A 16,097-nucleotide genomic window follows, 5' to 3' on the forward strand; every position below is an offset into this window, starting at 1 on the left:
TACTAATTGCCATTTTTGTCATCAGTATTGTCTTTTTGCAAGGAAACCTGTTGCTTTGTATCCCCATCACCAAGGAGAAAGAGTGCCGCCTATGGGGGACTTTTGCACTCTTCATGAGAGCAAATGTCAGTCAGGAAACAACACACGAACCCACATACATCCACACAAAGCTCAGCAAAATGCATGGCAGTTGGTTGTGTTCTTGGGGATGACCTAGATTAGTCACAATAGACTTAGCGTTGCATACACCTCATCTGATTCAATAGGTAATCTTTCCATCGACGCTTCCCCTGTGATACCATCTGCGTGCGTGCGTGTGTGTGTGTAGGGGCATGCGTGTGCGTGTGTCACTGAACGTTGGAGATAAGAAGGAAAAGGGAGTCTTAAAATGAAAAAGAGGGACACAAATGAAGGTCGACATCATGAGAGAAAAGGGTAATAGGTGGCTGTGCCAGACAAGGAAGGACACTGTCCTCCCCCACCGTCTCCCCAGTCACCCTTCCTTTTCCTCCCACCTCTAGAAGAATAAAAAAAGAGCTGACAGTGGTGGAGGCCGGGCATATAGCCCAGGTGTCAGCACCTTCCATCGCCTGGGAGCAAGGGAGGGAGAAAAGAATGAATAATAAAGAAGACACAAAATACAGACAAGTAGCGATGAGACGGCTGGAGTGAGAATGAGTGTGCCCCGGCAGCGAATCCTGAAGCTACATCCACTTTTTCAGCAACGTTTACACTCCTCCCTGTGTGTGCAAAGCTTTGACAAGCGGAGAAAGAATTTGACAAGATCAAAATTGATTCCTGTGTTTCTGATGCAGGTGTCACAGACTCCCATAGCTCGGAGGTGCCCGAGGCTGTGAATCATACATAACACCTGTATTATACATAATATACTGTATACTCATGTAGCCAAGCCTCGTGCTTCACCTAGACCAGTATTTCTAACCTTCACTGAGTCAAGGAACCCATTTACCCATTACAAAAATCTCACGGAACACCACGAAACCAAAATGTTACAAAAAGTATGAATACTGAAATAATGATGATCTCGTCCCAATTTACTCACACATTTACTTAGTGGCAAATCTGGGCCTATTTAATTGTGCGAATGTTTTTTTGTTTATATGTGCCCTGCGATTGGCTGGCGACCAGTTCAGGGTGTACCCCGCCTCTCGCCCGGAGATAGCTGGGACAGGCTCCAGCACGCCCTTGTGAAGATAAGCGGAACGGAAGATGAATGAATAAATAAAGTAAAATTGCATAATTTCCCACAGCACCTCTGATGATCTCTCACTGCGCCTTTGTTTGGAATCACTGATTGAAACATAGTGTACTACAAATGAATACCTATTTTTAAATGATACTATCTTGAATACATCAGACAAAGCATCTCATTTGTTTCCAACTCGAAGATTATTCAAAAGCACCAAGGAGATTTAAACTGCTCAAAAAAAGAAACATGCCATAGCCAAAATTATTCATAGCATTTTGAAATTTTGTCAATTGGTATATTTTAGCTAGAAAGTGACATAAACACATGTTAGAAGACCCTGAGTCATCAATGAGTTTCCTCAATACCATAACTTTCGAAGTTGAGGATTTGAATATTTCCACCTTGATTTTCAACTCCTCATATTAGAATGCCATGAAGAAAATTAATTGTAGCCTGGAAATATTGACACTACACTTTCTAACTTCTTTGTCCGTGTTATAATGTTAGAAAATGCACATTATGAAAGTTTTTTTTTTCCAGTGTTTTATGTATGAAAAAGACAGTTTCACGTGTTACAAGTACAGTATGGTTCAACAACTCAATTTTCTTGAACTGTCCATCATACCTAAAATCTGTAGTTCATCATATATTCCATGGAATTCAATTTTTGATAGATGTGTATTATGATGGAGATAAGAGAGCTACAGTATTATTTAGAATTTGTATTTTAAGAAACCTTGGTCTCAGGGAGTTCATCCCTCAAATACAGTTCTGAATAAGGAGACAGAAAAGACCTACGTGCATGAGACACAAACACAGACCTTTTCCAGCAGCAGACAATAATAGAACATGGAAGGAAAAGTAGAGGACAAGAGAAGGAGTCACAGAATGATCTCTTCAGAGAGCAATCTGTCATCTGCTCTCTGAGAGACGGTGTAAAGGCCCCCAAATAAAAGCAGGAGATGCTGTCAGCTTGAAAGACGATTGCGGGAAACTGACGTACAGAGGAAGAAATCGTAAAAAAAAGAAAATTTTTATAGGTTTGGTGTCTGGTTTGTCAGACTTTCCTCTGTTTTATTCTTTAAGTTATCTCTCACTGGATTAACAGCTTCCTCCCCCCCCTTTAAATTGATCTGCAGTGACACAGAATAAAAGCATTATTCTCTAAAAGCTGCCCTTGTAGTTGTGTAAATGACAGACTAGAGTTAAAGGTTGGCCCAGTGTGACTCTATGGCATGATGAGCTTTCAAGCATGTCTGTGATCATACCAAATTTTGAGACTGTGTATTGTTCATGTCTTATGTCCTCACACGCTCTCCCACTCTTCTCCCTCCTGTCTCTATCCCTTTGTGTGCAGCAATCAACCTCCTGGGTTTGACATGGCAACTGAAGCCATCGGACAGCCCCGTGTTAAACAACGGACTGGGGGCCGCTGTGCCTGTGAACAGTGATGTGACCACGCTGTCTTCTGGAGGCAGAGGTATAAACTACAGCACACATGCCCTGAGAAACAGCCGCACCCATGGCTGCAGAAATGGATACATTGCAAGTAAAACACTCAACAGAACAGGACAAGAAAACTAATTCAAGCACATTGACTTCATACCTTACGTAAAAATCGCTAACACGACAATAACAACTACATTAGATGGAGAATTTTTGAACGGCAGAAGCTGGTGGTTTTTAGGCTTGCGCAAGACAATGTGGCATTTGCCACAAATCATTCTTTTCGCTGACAACACACGTAAAAAAAAAAATCTTACATAAAACCATGGTTGAGGAATATCTATTTTCTCCAAATTTGTTGCACCGTCGTTGGTAATGCTGCCTGGCTCATGTTCCTCCCTGTTTTTATCATACCCCGAGATTGCAATCAGTAAACCGAGACCTCAATCACAGCAGGCTTTACCTCTCTTTTTAAATTTTTTGTTTTTGTTTTGATGTCGTCAGGTTGAAACAGTAACCAGCCTATTTTGACCAAGTAAGAAGTAGAAAGTACAGCTCAACTCAAGTCCAGAAACCTGAGCAATCTCCCTTAGTTCAGTAACATAGCATTTGTACTTAGATCTTTGTCAAAATCCAACCCTTGTGCTGTTTCATTTGGCAAATATAATGATGGACCTACAACTAACTGTTATTGTCTTTTGATTTTACAAAAAAAGAATGAATAGAGCAATGAATAGTACACCACCTCTTTCTTTGAGGCTTTTAAATAACATTGTGTGCTGCTAATAGAGTTTTACACCCAAAGGGGCTCACACCAACTCAAAGATGCCCATGAATTATGGGCATCTTTGGCACAATACGAGCTGCGCCATCACTAAGAGCTTTTTAACCACTCTGCTGAGTTATGGAGAGCAATTGCCAGTTTATCAGCCAAATATCAGCAGATCCACTGCATTGTCTCTCACCCTTTTAAGGACCCCCATGCATTTTTCTTGTTTCACTTACTCTGCTTACACAGCATGGGCTACTTTGTGCCTCAGTGTTACTAAGAGGATAGTGTTCCCCAGATGTCTCAACTTGATGTAAATGTTGTTCTTAGCCATGTTACTTTTATTTCTTAGTTGTTCTGCACATACTTCTTTTTATTTTATTTTATTTTTATTTTTTTTCTCTGGGGTCCAAACCCACCTCTCTTAGAGGGCTGACCTGATTGCAGGTTGCTGTGCGTTTCTTCTCGCAACTCTGTCTGCTTACCTTTTATTTAAGACTGATCGTAAAGGGTTTAATTCAACAATAATTTACTGCATCCCAATGTCCCAGTGAACCACATTTATTTCTACATAAACATTTGCAGCTAAAGATTCTCATCTTATGCTTTTCAAATACAGTGTATGAGCATCTTATTTCACTATAAACTGTGAACTATGGATTCAGATAACCAATGGCTGTAATCACAGATTATCCAGTGTCTTTCCCCCTCGCTCAAGGTCCGTGGGCGGGACGGAACAGCAGCATAGACACAGGTGACATTGACGTAGGGAGGAGAGTGACCCAAGAAGTCCCGGCTGGTGTATTTTGGAGGTCCCTGCTGTACCTCAGTCAAGCCCAGTTCCTCAAGTTCAACATTTCCTTGGGCAAGGATGCCCTTTTTGGAGTTTATATTCGTAAGGGCCTGCCCCCCTCACATGCACAGGTAAATAGCGACAATAGCGAGGGTAGATCTGATCCTCTCTAGACATCTAATCACACAAATAGCATTTTATTAATCACCGTGTCTCTTTTGATCTGCTAAATTAGTTCCGTGCATGAAGAATGCATTTGAGTACTTGTATATGTCGTGGGGTATTTTGCAATTCATTTGTTGACTCATTGCTTGAAAAAACAAATTGAATCCATGATTTACATTTAATTAAATTTTCCAGTAATGTGACTTTTATACACTCCTATTAGTTATAAAATGTTCAATTAAAAGCCATGTTGATTTGTAGATGACAATGTCACTTCCTGGACCGACTAATGCCTTTTCAAACCGAAATCTATGGCCAATGGGCTCCATGGTTAAGACGCTTTCTGCAATGTTTTACAGAAGCCTAAACATTGTCCTTGTGGTTCTCGTTCTTGCCTTCTTGTAGCCTTTCCTGATTGGTCACAGCCACTCAATTTTGCTGATATATATGTTATATAGTATATAACTAAATGCCATACAAAAGCGACACTAGCACTTCATCGCTGGATTACAGATTTGACGCGATTCTGATTTCTAATTTTTTAATGAGCATTCTCTGCCCATGTTCTCCTGCAGTATGATTACATGGAACGTTTGGATGGGAAGGAGAAGTGGAGTGTGGTCGAGTCTCCACGTGAGAGGAGGAGCATCCAGACTGTGGTCCTTAATGAGGCGGTGTTTGTCCAGTACCTGGATACTGGAGCCTGGCATCTGGCCTTTTACAATGACGGTCGTGAGAGGGAGACAGTTTCCTTCAGCACAAACATCATGGGTGAGTCAGCATAAAAATTTAAAATTAAAGTTGTAAGGTGAATATTTAGCTTAGCCATTTTAGTATGGAGGGATTCGAAATGTGATGTATACGTTTAGAGTATAAGAATAAGTATATGAATAACTAAGAGTAACTCGGAGTGACTCAGCTATTTAGATGATTTCCTATTGTGGTTCTTTTCTGGGGATTAGCGTTCCAGTTGCCCATGTGGTCACTCTCCAGTGTAGTGCACATCCATTTATTTTATTTGTTTTTCAAATTTGTTCCACCCAGCCTGCCTCTGTCCAACCTTGCTATCTCTCTACGGTACTTGTTTGATTTTAAACGCCAACTTCATTTGGCATGCTTTGTTATGTGTCATGATCCAAAAATACATACCGGTATATATATTTAATATGATAATTATTAAAACTCATTCACTGCCAGCCCTCCCAGTTAACATGGATATTTGACTTCTAAAGGCATCAATGGCCGTGAATGTGTTTTAAAAATGCAGTTGAGCCAAATAAGCTTCCTACTAAAAGCCTCACCCCTAATAGACACCTGGTCCTATCTGTATTTGATTAAATAAATACACACTATAGGAGGGACTATAGTGGTTATATTACCAGCTCTCTTATAGTTTCTACCAAAAACAACCATTACAGTACTACTACTATTGTAATGGCATATTTAAATACTATTCCTGCCCACCGCTATTTGTATACAGTATATCTTTTTTTGTCCAGTAAGCAATGGCCATACAGCCAAAAGGTCTCAGTTACTTCAAATAGTCATCAACAAAAACCCAAGAGTAATAAAACCTTGTTTGTCAAAAATTTAATGCTGCTTTAATCATATGAATTAATTGTTTTCAGGCCCTGAAGGGCTGCAATTATTTCTAGTCTGTTTAGGGCACGATTACGAGAACATGACAGAATGAGTCAAGTGGAGTGAGAAAGAATCCTTCAGTGTTGCCGTCTCATGTCAACGCTTTTACATGAGGAGTATTGTCGAGGAGCAGAGGCCGAGGTGGCGAGGGCACAGTGGAGTGAGTAAAGAGAGGGGGGCTGGGTGTGTGTGGAGGGTGGCTGGTAGAAAGCCATAATGGTGGGGGCAAAGCTGATATTGGGTGAAGTGGTGGGAAGGATGTGAGGAGTGGAAGAGAGGTGGCATTAGGATAAGAGGCAGACAAGGGCTGAAGATTTGGAGGAAGCAGATGAGGACAAAGAGAGGAAAGAGGACAATGCAGGATTTGCAAAGTTTTCACTTGTGTAGAAAGAGTGGGATCTGGCAAAAGCATAATGGAATTGTATTAACAAACTCCTCTAAACTAAAAGCAGATTTGGTGACATCAAAAGTGAATGGAACACCAAAATGTAACACTCAAACATACATATCAATCCATCCTTGGCGGTGTTATTAATGCTTTTGTGGTCTCAAGTGAGGAGTAAGCTGCTACTGCTTATAGGGAGGTTTTAAAACACAGGTGTCAAACGCAGGGGCTGGGGGCCATATGCGGCCCACCACATCAATTTATGTGGTCTGTAAAAGCAGATCATGTGAATCTACTTCTTGTATCTTGCTAAAATCTGTTATAAAATTGCCAGTTGTCTTCACTTTTAATAATTTTGAGCAATTGCAAGCATTTTTTGTTACAAAACCACTTTCAAACTAAATTGAATGATAGCTAAACCATTTTTTTTTTTTACTTCATATTTCAAAACTAGTTATCCATCATTTTTTTCTGTATACTGTTTCTAATAATATTATGAGGGGATTATACCTTTATATGGGTTCACAGTCGTAACTGCCCTCCTCCTTTGCGCGACTTGTCATATCACAAAGAGTGAATGGTGCCAATGGTTTAATGAATGCTCTGATACGTTCTCACCATCTTCTTTCTCCCCCTCTCTGTCACACTTTGTCTTCCTCACAGATTCCGTGCAAGAGTGCCCGCGCAATTGCCATGGTAACGGAGAGTGCAATTCTGGCGTATGCCATTGCTTCCCAGGATTCCATGGTATGGACTGCTCCAAAGGTATTGGCTATTTACAATGATATTCCTTCCATTACACAACTGTGATGTAGTCTAGAGAAATATCGTGAAGAGTAGGTTTGGGACGATTAAGTGATGTAAAAATGACATGTTGAGTGGTGACAAAAGGGCTGATGATGAATGGCAGCTCCTCAAGCTAATGTCTCCCTGGCTCTGTACTCACCTGAGATAGCTTTGATGAGCTTTGAATAGTTTAGTTACCTTTTGCCTGTAATTACTCTTTGTGTCAGCGCCACTCTCCAGTCCCCTAACCACTCTATTTAGCCTCCACCCAGTGAACGGAAGGTGAGATAGAAATGGTGTGTGGATGTGAGGAGTCTCTCTTTAAAACTTTTGTTCTTTTTTTTCCCCCCTCCTCTCCTGTGTTTTGCCAGCGGCATGCCCTGTGCTGTGCAGTGGCAACGGCCAGTACGACAAGGGCTTCTGTGCGTGTTACAGTGGCTGGAAAGGACCTGAGTGTGATGTCCCTGTCACACAATGCCTTGACCCTCTTTGCAGCGGCCACGGCAGCTGCACCAATGGCAACTGTGTGTGCTCCATCGGCTACAAAGGGCAGAGCTGTGCTGAAGGTGAGAGAAGGTCAATTTAATGATGGTGGGATACTCGGGAAGGTAGAAGTAAAGTCCCATGGGCTTGGGAAAATAAAGTAAAAAACAATAAAGGAGAGCGTCACTGTGATGATATGTTGGAACGGGATTATTTCACACCTGAGTTAAAATATGATGTCGTCAATAGAGTGTAATATTTAAACATTAGGGATAGAGGATTAAGGCATACATTTATACACAACCTGTGTACGTTTAACATTCTCTAGGTCTCATCAAGCTGTCCAGTTTTGAGACCGTATTAGTCAGATACCTGGCACCCCATGCAGCAGAATGCTAACATATTTGTTATGTAAAAATATTGTAAGTGTGACAGATGAGGTGATTTACTTGGGAGATTGGTAGCAAACCAAGAGAGAGAGAGAGAAAGAAAAAAAAACAATCCAATGTAAGGTGTATGCCATCCATCCATGTTCCCAGCTGACTTTGGGTGGGAACCTGGACCAGTCAATCACAGGGCACATATAGACCAACAACCATTTACACTCTTCAGAGAAAGCAAACTCTACAAAGGAAGGCCAGGCCTATAAGATGGCGTCAAAGCAATATTTTTTTTTATTAGATCTGGCTTTGGCCTGAGTACAAAAACAGTGAGGAGCCGTGTTTTTAGCAGATAACAGAGCATGGTTCTTCAAAGAAATCTGCAAATAGGCATATTTGCGAATGAATAACCACAAATAGGGCGTTCACTGTGTAGTTATTTACTTGCATACCTGCATTTGAAAAAGTAGTTATAGTTATAGTAGTTAATATATCGGTGCATTCAGTTTGAAATTGCTCATTCTTGTTAATAATTGAAAAATGTTGAGCGCTCACTGAAATGGATAAAGCCTCCATTAAAGCACTTCATGATACTGGATGGTCTCGTCTCGTTTTCCTGACAGGTGTTGTACTACAGCACTGTAAATGTGTACTGGTATACTTTTTATAATTTTTCCTATATACTTTGAAAAATAAAACTGAATTAAAAACTGAATTTAATTGATACAGCCCACCATGCTCCCCATGTGATATCCTACTCAAGTCATTTAAGCATTCCTTTTCCCAGCCATAGCATCTCCACATATGGTGATTATTTTATAAGAAACATGGTTGTTTGCGGCCCAACAAGCACATCATACATCCACTGCCACACTCCACCCAGCTCCAGTATGACAGCTCATCATCGCACGATCTTACACTGAGCGAGCGTCCCCTTCCCTCCATATATACACAAAGTTGACGGATAGTACTGCAGCCATCATACATATAACGGAATTTTATTAAGGGATTATATCGCATCTATTGATCTCTGTTAAGAAGTACCTGCCTGCCACACTCTTGGTTGTCAGAATGATCGACGAGCAAGAGTTGGAAAAATGGCATAAAAGTTGAAGAAGGGGGATGTCAAAGCAGCATTAAAAAGGTCCATATGCATACCACTAAGAATGGGAGTGTTTGAATGAGAAAAAGAAGTGTGTCCCAGCAGGAAAGATGAGGTGTATGATTAAAAGTAGGGTATGACAAGTGTATAGGAGAGTGACAGGCCAAAGGGGTCAAGACGTGAGGCCGCAAAAGAAGGTCAGCATTGGCTCCTGCTCTTCCCCTCAAATCAATCTTTTCTCCAATGGTGTCATATCTAATATTCATCCCAGCAGAAGCCCTCAAACAATTTACCTGGAGTGCCGCTGACATGAAAATCAATAGCTGTGATTCGCCTTTTCTGCCAGGCAAACAAAAATGGAGGGCAGAGGTTGCAATGTGTGAGCATGTGTGCAAAAGGGAGGGGGTGCTCAATAGTCGCTGAGGAGTGGAAAGAGGACAAGGTTTGGCTGAGTGAGCAGGACAGAGCAAAGAGAGTGAGCCAGAGGAGGTGTGGGGTAGGATGGGGGGTCTTTTGCCCAAGACGAGGTAATTTGTCAAATTGCTTTTCTTTTGTGTATGGTTGTTGTTGTGTCTTTTCCCAGCGCGAGCTGTTCGTCACGTTCTCCTGAGTGTACATCACATGCACATGTAGTATGACACATGCACAGAATGACAATTTGTGAGCATGGCTTGTTGCTCAATTCAAAGATGCTGCTATTCAATATTGTGGGCTTTAGTTGCCTCAGTAATGGCTGCTAATTTTGTCTTTTGTTCCATTATCTTTTGGTGTACACAAAGAATGAAAGCATGCCTCCTGTCATTTCTCTTTTTTTAAACACCTACTCATAACATGTCTTCGTCTTCAATCGTAAACTGTGATGTGCCATATTCTCGTTTATGTTGGTCTTTTTTGATTGGATTTCTCTGGCGTAATGCAGTGGATTGCCTGGACCCGACTTGTTCCAACAATGGCATCTGTTTGAATGGGGAGTGCCACTGTAAGCCAGGCTGGGGAGGTCTCCACTGTGAGCTGCCCCGGGCTCAGTGTCCGGACCAGTGCCATGGCCATGGTGCCTTCATCCCAGACACCGGGCTGTGCAGCTGTGATCCTAACTGGATGGGACCTGACTGCTCTATGGGTAAGTACAGCCAAAGCGCTCCCGATGTTTCAGATGCAATTATCCGTAAGCAATCAGATTTAGTCAAGTAACACAGCAATGATATATTTCGCGGGATTAATGATGCAAAGCTAATTCCTTTACTCATACAGCTTCGGTTTTGTTTTGTCAGCTTGGAAGGGAATAACAAAACAGAACACCTGAATTACTCACGTGGTGTTCTACAGTAGTATTGTGGCAAAGTCTTAGATTTGGGTTTTTAGTAACAATAATAACCTTATGGTCTCGTTAGAATAGAAAATAAAGCGAAAAATGACAAAAGGCTGAAGTAGCATGTAGCAAGTAGCAGTGTGACCACATATTAATTCATCACAGTTTACAGTACAAACTATTATCTTCAGAAAATACATAAAACTAAGCAAAAACTGAAATACAATCAAATGATTGCTGTGAAAACTAAGCAAACATGTAGCTGCCAAAATGTTTTCTCAGTAATATATATTGTGATAAATCCATAAACTTGACATTTTTAAATAACACATGATATAATAACTTATTTGTCTATTTTAATATGTGTATGAATCATTTATTGATAGCTCAAAAAAAAAAACTGGGCAATAGTGACCTTGAACTAGCAATCAAGACAACAATGGTAGCTAATGCCATTATAGCTAATAAAGATACAATATACCCTCCTGAGAACTGAATGGTGTGACAAAGAGGTAAAATAAATCATATTTCCCCTTGTTGCTGTTATAACTAAGATGTTAATAAAACAGCATTAAACGTGTTTTTATAAGCCAAATTGAAGCAAAGTGAAATTACATATGTCCATATTTTTGCTGGTAAACTCTCAAAAGACCCTTTTAGGATTATCAATGCAGTCATTACAGGCCAAAATACATGAGGACAAACACATTCTTTTTAAAAATTACTATGCTGAGAATTACAGTGTATGATGACACCTACCTTCTAATAAATTCACATCATGAAATGGAAAAGAAAACGTCATTTGCATACATATAAGGAGCCTTTTTACATGCAGTACCTTAATAAAATAAAGGCAGCAGCGATTCTCAACAGCAGGACTTCAGCAATGCTTGACTTTAATATAAACAACAACGTTCCGCTCAGCAGTATCCCTCAGCAAGTACAATATATATCAAAACATCTGTGCATATTGGCATCCCTAGCGCACCAGGGATCTCAGACACAAAGTTGTCAAATCTCATCACATATATCTGCCTACAAATTGCCACTGTAATGGAGGTGCAGGGAATATGCATATATGTCTTTGTCTACATAATTGAAGTTGTCGTACACAATGCAATAAACACTGCAATACATTTGAAACCAAACATAATAAAGTAACCTAGTATTGGTTCCACTCCTTTCATGACAAAATTCAGGTTGTCCATGACCTCCAACAGTATTACATCTGATATTAGCCTTCAGATACAATTAGGCACCATCAAAAGTATACTATTTCTTAGCATTATAATACCTACCCTAGAATAATCCAACGTTGTATTTAGACATGTGGGGCTTCGTAAAAGTGTAGTCCTACTCTACAGCAAAGTTCAGCAGCAATTATGAATATTGTTAAATGTCACTCAAAACTAAAGTTATTATTATTATTATTATTTTTAAGGCAGATATTTTGAAACAGATCTAGTATTGAATCACTTTACACGTGTACTTAATGTTTGATTCTCATCAGTATTACCTCGTTTTAAATTTACAAGTGCATATATGACAACATTCAAAGTCTAAATCTCCCTTTGGTCCTTCAGAGGTGTGTTCCGTAGACTGTGGAACGCATGGAGTGTGTATGGGTGGAGCTTGTCGCTGCGAGGATGGCTGGACGGGTGCAGGCTGTGACCAGCGTGTGTGCAACCCGCTTTGCATCAAACATGGAACCTGCAAGGATGGCAAGTGTCAGTGTCACCAGGGCTGGAATGGAGAGCACTGCACTATTGGTGAGAGCACTGTGTGTGTGTGTGTGTGTGTGTGTGTGTGTGTGTGTGTGTGTGTGTCTGGCAGCCCATTCATACTTCGTTCAACAAATTAGGCTATGACAATTTGAGGAAGATCAAGAAGGGCAAATCAGGACAAAAAAGAGTGTGTTTCACAAAATCAGAAGCAGGATTTAGTGGTTTTAAATACTATGCATCTTTCAAATGCTCGGGTTATTTGATAAAAGGTGAAACTTTTCACCTCACAGATGTAAAAAAAGAAAGTCAATGTTTTGTGTTTGTGTGTTTCCCCAATGTCAATCAATCAATGCCTCATACTGACATCACTGTCACTCTAGGATGAGTACCAGATTCTTTGGATTCACCCATAGTGCTTTTCGTCACAATGTCTCATTTTCCTGTCACCGCGAGCGCTGCGATTGCAGACTGATACACACACATAAGACCAACACTTACATACACTCCCACACAACTCACTCCGACACATACGAAAGCACAGAGGAACAGCAGTTTATGATATCCTCGTTTCCCCCATCAGAAAGTAGGGCAGCTTTGACTGCGGCATCAGCCTGAGATGAAAGAATCTCAGAAAGCTCAGCTTGGCGTGGTGCAAACTTCACCAGCAGCACACTCACATCTTATCTCAGTTTGCCTGTTGTTCATTTCAGCTCTGCATGATGTTTCTTGCATTTATTTATTCATTTATTTGTCAATTCTGCCCATCTCTTACCTTTTGCATGTTTTCTCCCACTGCAGACCATGGGAGCATGGTTGACAAAGCAGGTACCGTATATTGACTCTGGTGTTTTGTTCATTAGCCTGTGGTGGTAGAAGCTAGCTGCTACATTTGTGGGTTATTGGCCTGGCTTGGCTCCGTAGACTCTGTGGTGCTATCTGTATGTAGATTAGGGTGCCAGCCTCAATGATAACTCCCTACACGTAGTGCACTCCCTGTTGGAGCAGTGCACTACTGCAGGAGTCTGGTGTCATTGAGCCCAGATGTGGGGTGCCGTAGAGCCGAGCGTGGTATCAGCAGTGTTGAAGCGCTGTGCTGTGAAAGTGTGGATGTGCATGCATGTGAGAGTGTTTCCGTATAACACAAAAACACAAGAAAACACTGATAAATAGCTCTGGTATTCTAGTCCTGTATTACGATAAGCCGTACTGCTTCACAAAAGGAGAAAATGATGAAAGCCGTTAAGAACATTTGAAGCAATTGGAAAATTTCATAACCCACTGATGCAAAAATTACAGAGCTGTTGAGTGTCTGTTGCCTTTGTATTTGGATATTTGTGGCACCTTTAATGGTCACGCGAGAGCAATTAATAAATGTATTTTGTGAGCACATGGGGATGTGTGTATGAGTCAAATTCTGTATGAATTCTAGACTACAGTATCTATTATCTATTTATTTATTTACTGTTCACCTTGCAATAAAGTCACAGCTATCATAAAACTAAACAGAATCGCTACTACTGTATCGTTGAGGCATAACCGAGAGGCTGACAGCTGAACCTGTGCCAGGTTCTGTGCAGACCGCATGGTCGTACGTGTCCCCAGAGCACCGTTGAGAGCATCTTCTCACCTTCCATGCTTAATGCAAAAGCTTTTATGAAAAGCCAGTCCAGGAAAGAAAAGTTAAAGGCCAGCCAGGATTAAAGAGGGAGCAGGAATAATGTGAAACAAATGAAGCAAAAGGAAGACATTTGAACAATATGGACTAAAGGAATATATGTTATAGATTAATCGCAATGACAGTGTAAAAGTGCAGAGTTATCTGATCAACCTTTCTGCAGCAACCCTGAAATTTTACAGTACTTATGACCTTTAGTGTATGACCTTTAGGAAAGGTGAGGCCGAACAAAGTGAATACTTGAAGATTTTTCTTTTAATGTCATGTTTAACTTTCTTTTATGCACTTTCTTCTCATTCTTTCTATCGGGATGTCTCATCTCCTCCCCTGTCTCTCTTACAAATTATACTTCTTTGTCCATACACCCACAGGAAACCACACAAGTGTGGGTGTGCCGACCCATAAGCAAGGGCAATTTCATCTTCTTTTGAGGAGATTTCAGTTTACTACATTAGTGGGGAGGGTGCAGTTAATACTTTCTAAAAATCCCACTTTATTCTAGTTAGTATGAGTGGGTATCCCGGCACGGTGGATGACTGGTTAGCACATCTGCCTCACAGTTCTGGGGACCGGGGTTCAAAGCCCGGCCCCGCCTGTGTGGAGTTTGCATGTTCTCCCCCGTGCCTGGGTGGGTTTTCTCGGGGCTCTCCAGTTTCCTCCCACATCCCAAAAACATGCGTGGTAGATTGATTGAAGACTCCAAATTGCCCGTCGGTGTGAATGTGAGTGCGAATGGTTGTTTGTGTCTATGTGCCCTGCGATTGGCTAGCGACCGGTTCAGGGTGTACCCCACCTCCTGCCCGAAGATAGCTGGGATAGGCTCCAGCAGCCCGCGACCCTAGTGAGGATAAGCGGTAAAGAAAATGGATGGATGGATGAGTGGGTATTGAATGAGGCCTGGCATGAAACAGAAGGGGTCCCCATGTTGGCCTGCAATGCATGCAATCCATGCAAGCAGATCAATGCCCGCTATGGATTTTCCTGTCTTGTTGCTTCATAAGTATCCCTGCTTTAAATTGCAACTGCATTTAATAGGCAATCACTGCTAACTGCCTTTGTACTTTGAGTTCAGTGTTGAGGAACAATGTATTTTGGCCTGAAAGTTCATTATAATAAACAGTTCGCTGATGCAGAAACTAGTAGTAATTATAGATTAAAACAAAAACAGAGTCATTAAACATTCCCCGCCCTGTCTGTCCACAGAATTATTTCTTGTTCAAACAAGTTGGCACATTGTCTTTCTCAAAGTGCTTTGTTGACTTTTTCTCATCTGCTGGTGGTTTAGACAAGTGATAGAATGCCATTCTAGGAGAAATGCTTGTTAATTTAGCTGCTGCCATGGGTTAGATTGCACTATTTATATTCATAATGCATGGCTTTATTGATGTGGTGATTTGTTAGAGGGCAAAACCTTATAGTGCAACTTGTGTGAAAATGTGTTCATTAATCTACAGAGCAGGACTCAATGAAAAGCTTTTCATTTTCATGATCTTCAATTCAGTTGTCTGTCTTTCTCACTCTGTGCCGTCACACTATTCAGGTTTCTATTTAGAATGTGTTTCCCACAGTGTGTGTGTGTGTGTGTGTGTGTGTGTGTGTGTGTGTGTGCGTGCGTGCGCGCGCGTGTGTGTTTGCGAGTGAGCGCAACGGTGTGCATGCATGCACATAGTATTTTATCAGTCAAGGCTGTCTTTGCCTTCCTCTCTTGGCGTAGAAATGCAAGTGTTGTTTCCTCATTTATTGAGGAAATCACTGTCATAAGTTTGCATGTCTTTTTGCTGCTGGAGAAAACATTGTCATTGAGTGTCATGGTCTTTCCCTTTGCCTGAAAGATTTGAATCTGTTTCATACAATCTTGAGCCGGCGCTAGAAAGGTGCAATTTACATTTTTGTAAGTTTGATGTCAGATCTGGAGAAACACTATAAGGCATTATTCTCTCAGAAGCAAATAAAATGAGTTGTTTATCCTTCTTTTTTTGACCTTGTTTTTTTTTTTAAATCCAAATATCCATCCAAAGCTCTGTCTGGAGCCTCAAGCAGGAACGTCTGAATAGAGTGACTTGAGTTGGAAAAAGATATTGTTGTTGCGGTTTACAATGTCTAATGCTTAAAAAGTACATGGGCTGCAGATTTTATAATTTTGGTTTTCAAAATAAAATGTGTTGTAATACTTCTGGTATCTCTTGTTTTAGTTTTGTTTAGATTATTTATATATCATGAATACTGTAG

The 16,097-nt window shown here is 40.9% G+C and overlaps 1 protein-coding gene across 7 annotated transcripts in view; it reads left to right on the forward strand.

The window, feature by feature from the left end:
- tenm2a (teneurin transmembrane protein 2a) overlaps positions 1-16,097 on the forward strand; it is a 245,648-nt gene that overhangs the window by 202,875 nt on the left and 26,676 nt on the right. For all 7 annotated transcript variants that reach the window (XM_061685215.1, XM_061685221.1, XM_061685217.1 and 4 more), the window contains 7 exons: positions 2,568-2,690; positions 4,144-4,349; positions 4,959-5,154; positions 7,073-7,174; positions 7,567-7,761; positions 10,080-10,280; positions 12,053-12,238. In XM_061685215.1, coding sequence (XP_061541199.1) covers positions 2,568-2,690; positions 4,144-4,349; positions 4,959-5,154; positions 7,073-7,174; positions 7,567-7,761; positions 10,080-10,280; positions 12,053-12,238 — 1,209 coding nt within the window. The remainder of the gene's footprint in view (positions 1-2,567; positions 2,691-4,143; positions 4,350-4,958; positions 5,155-7,072; positions 7,175-7,566; positions 7,762-10,079; positions 10,281-12,052; positions 12,239-16,097) is intronic.

The sequence above is a fragment of the Phycodurus eques genome, chromosome 9 (assembly GCF_024500275.1).
Source record: "Phycodurus eques isolate BA_2022a chromosome 9, UOR_Pequ_1.1, whole genome shotgun sequence".
Classification (NCBI taxonomy): domain Eukaryota; kingdom Metazoa; phylum Chordata; class Actinopteri; order Syngnathiformes; family Syngnathidae; genus Phycodurus; species Phycodurus eques.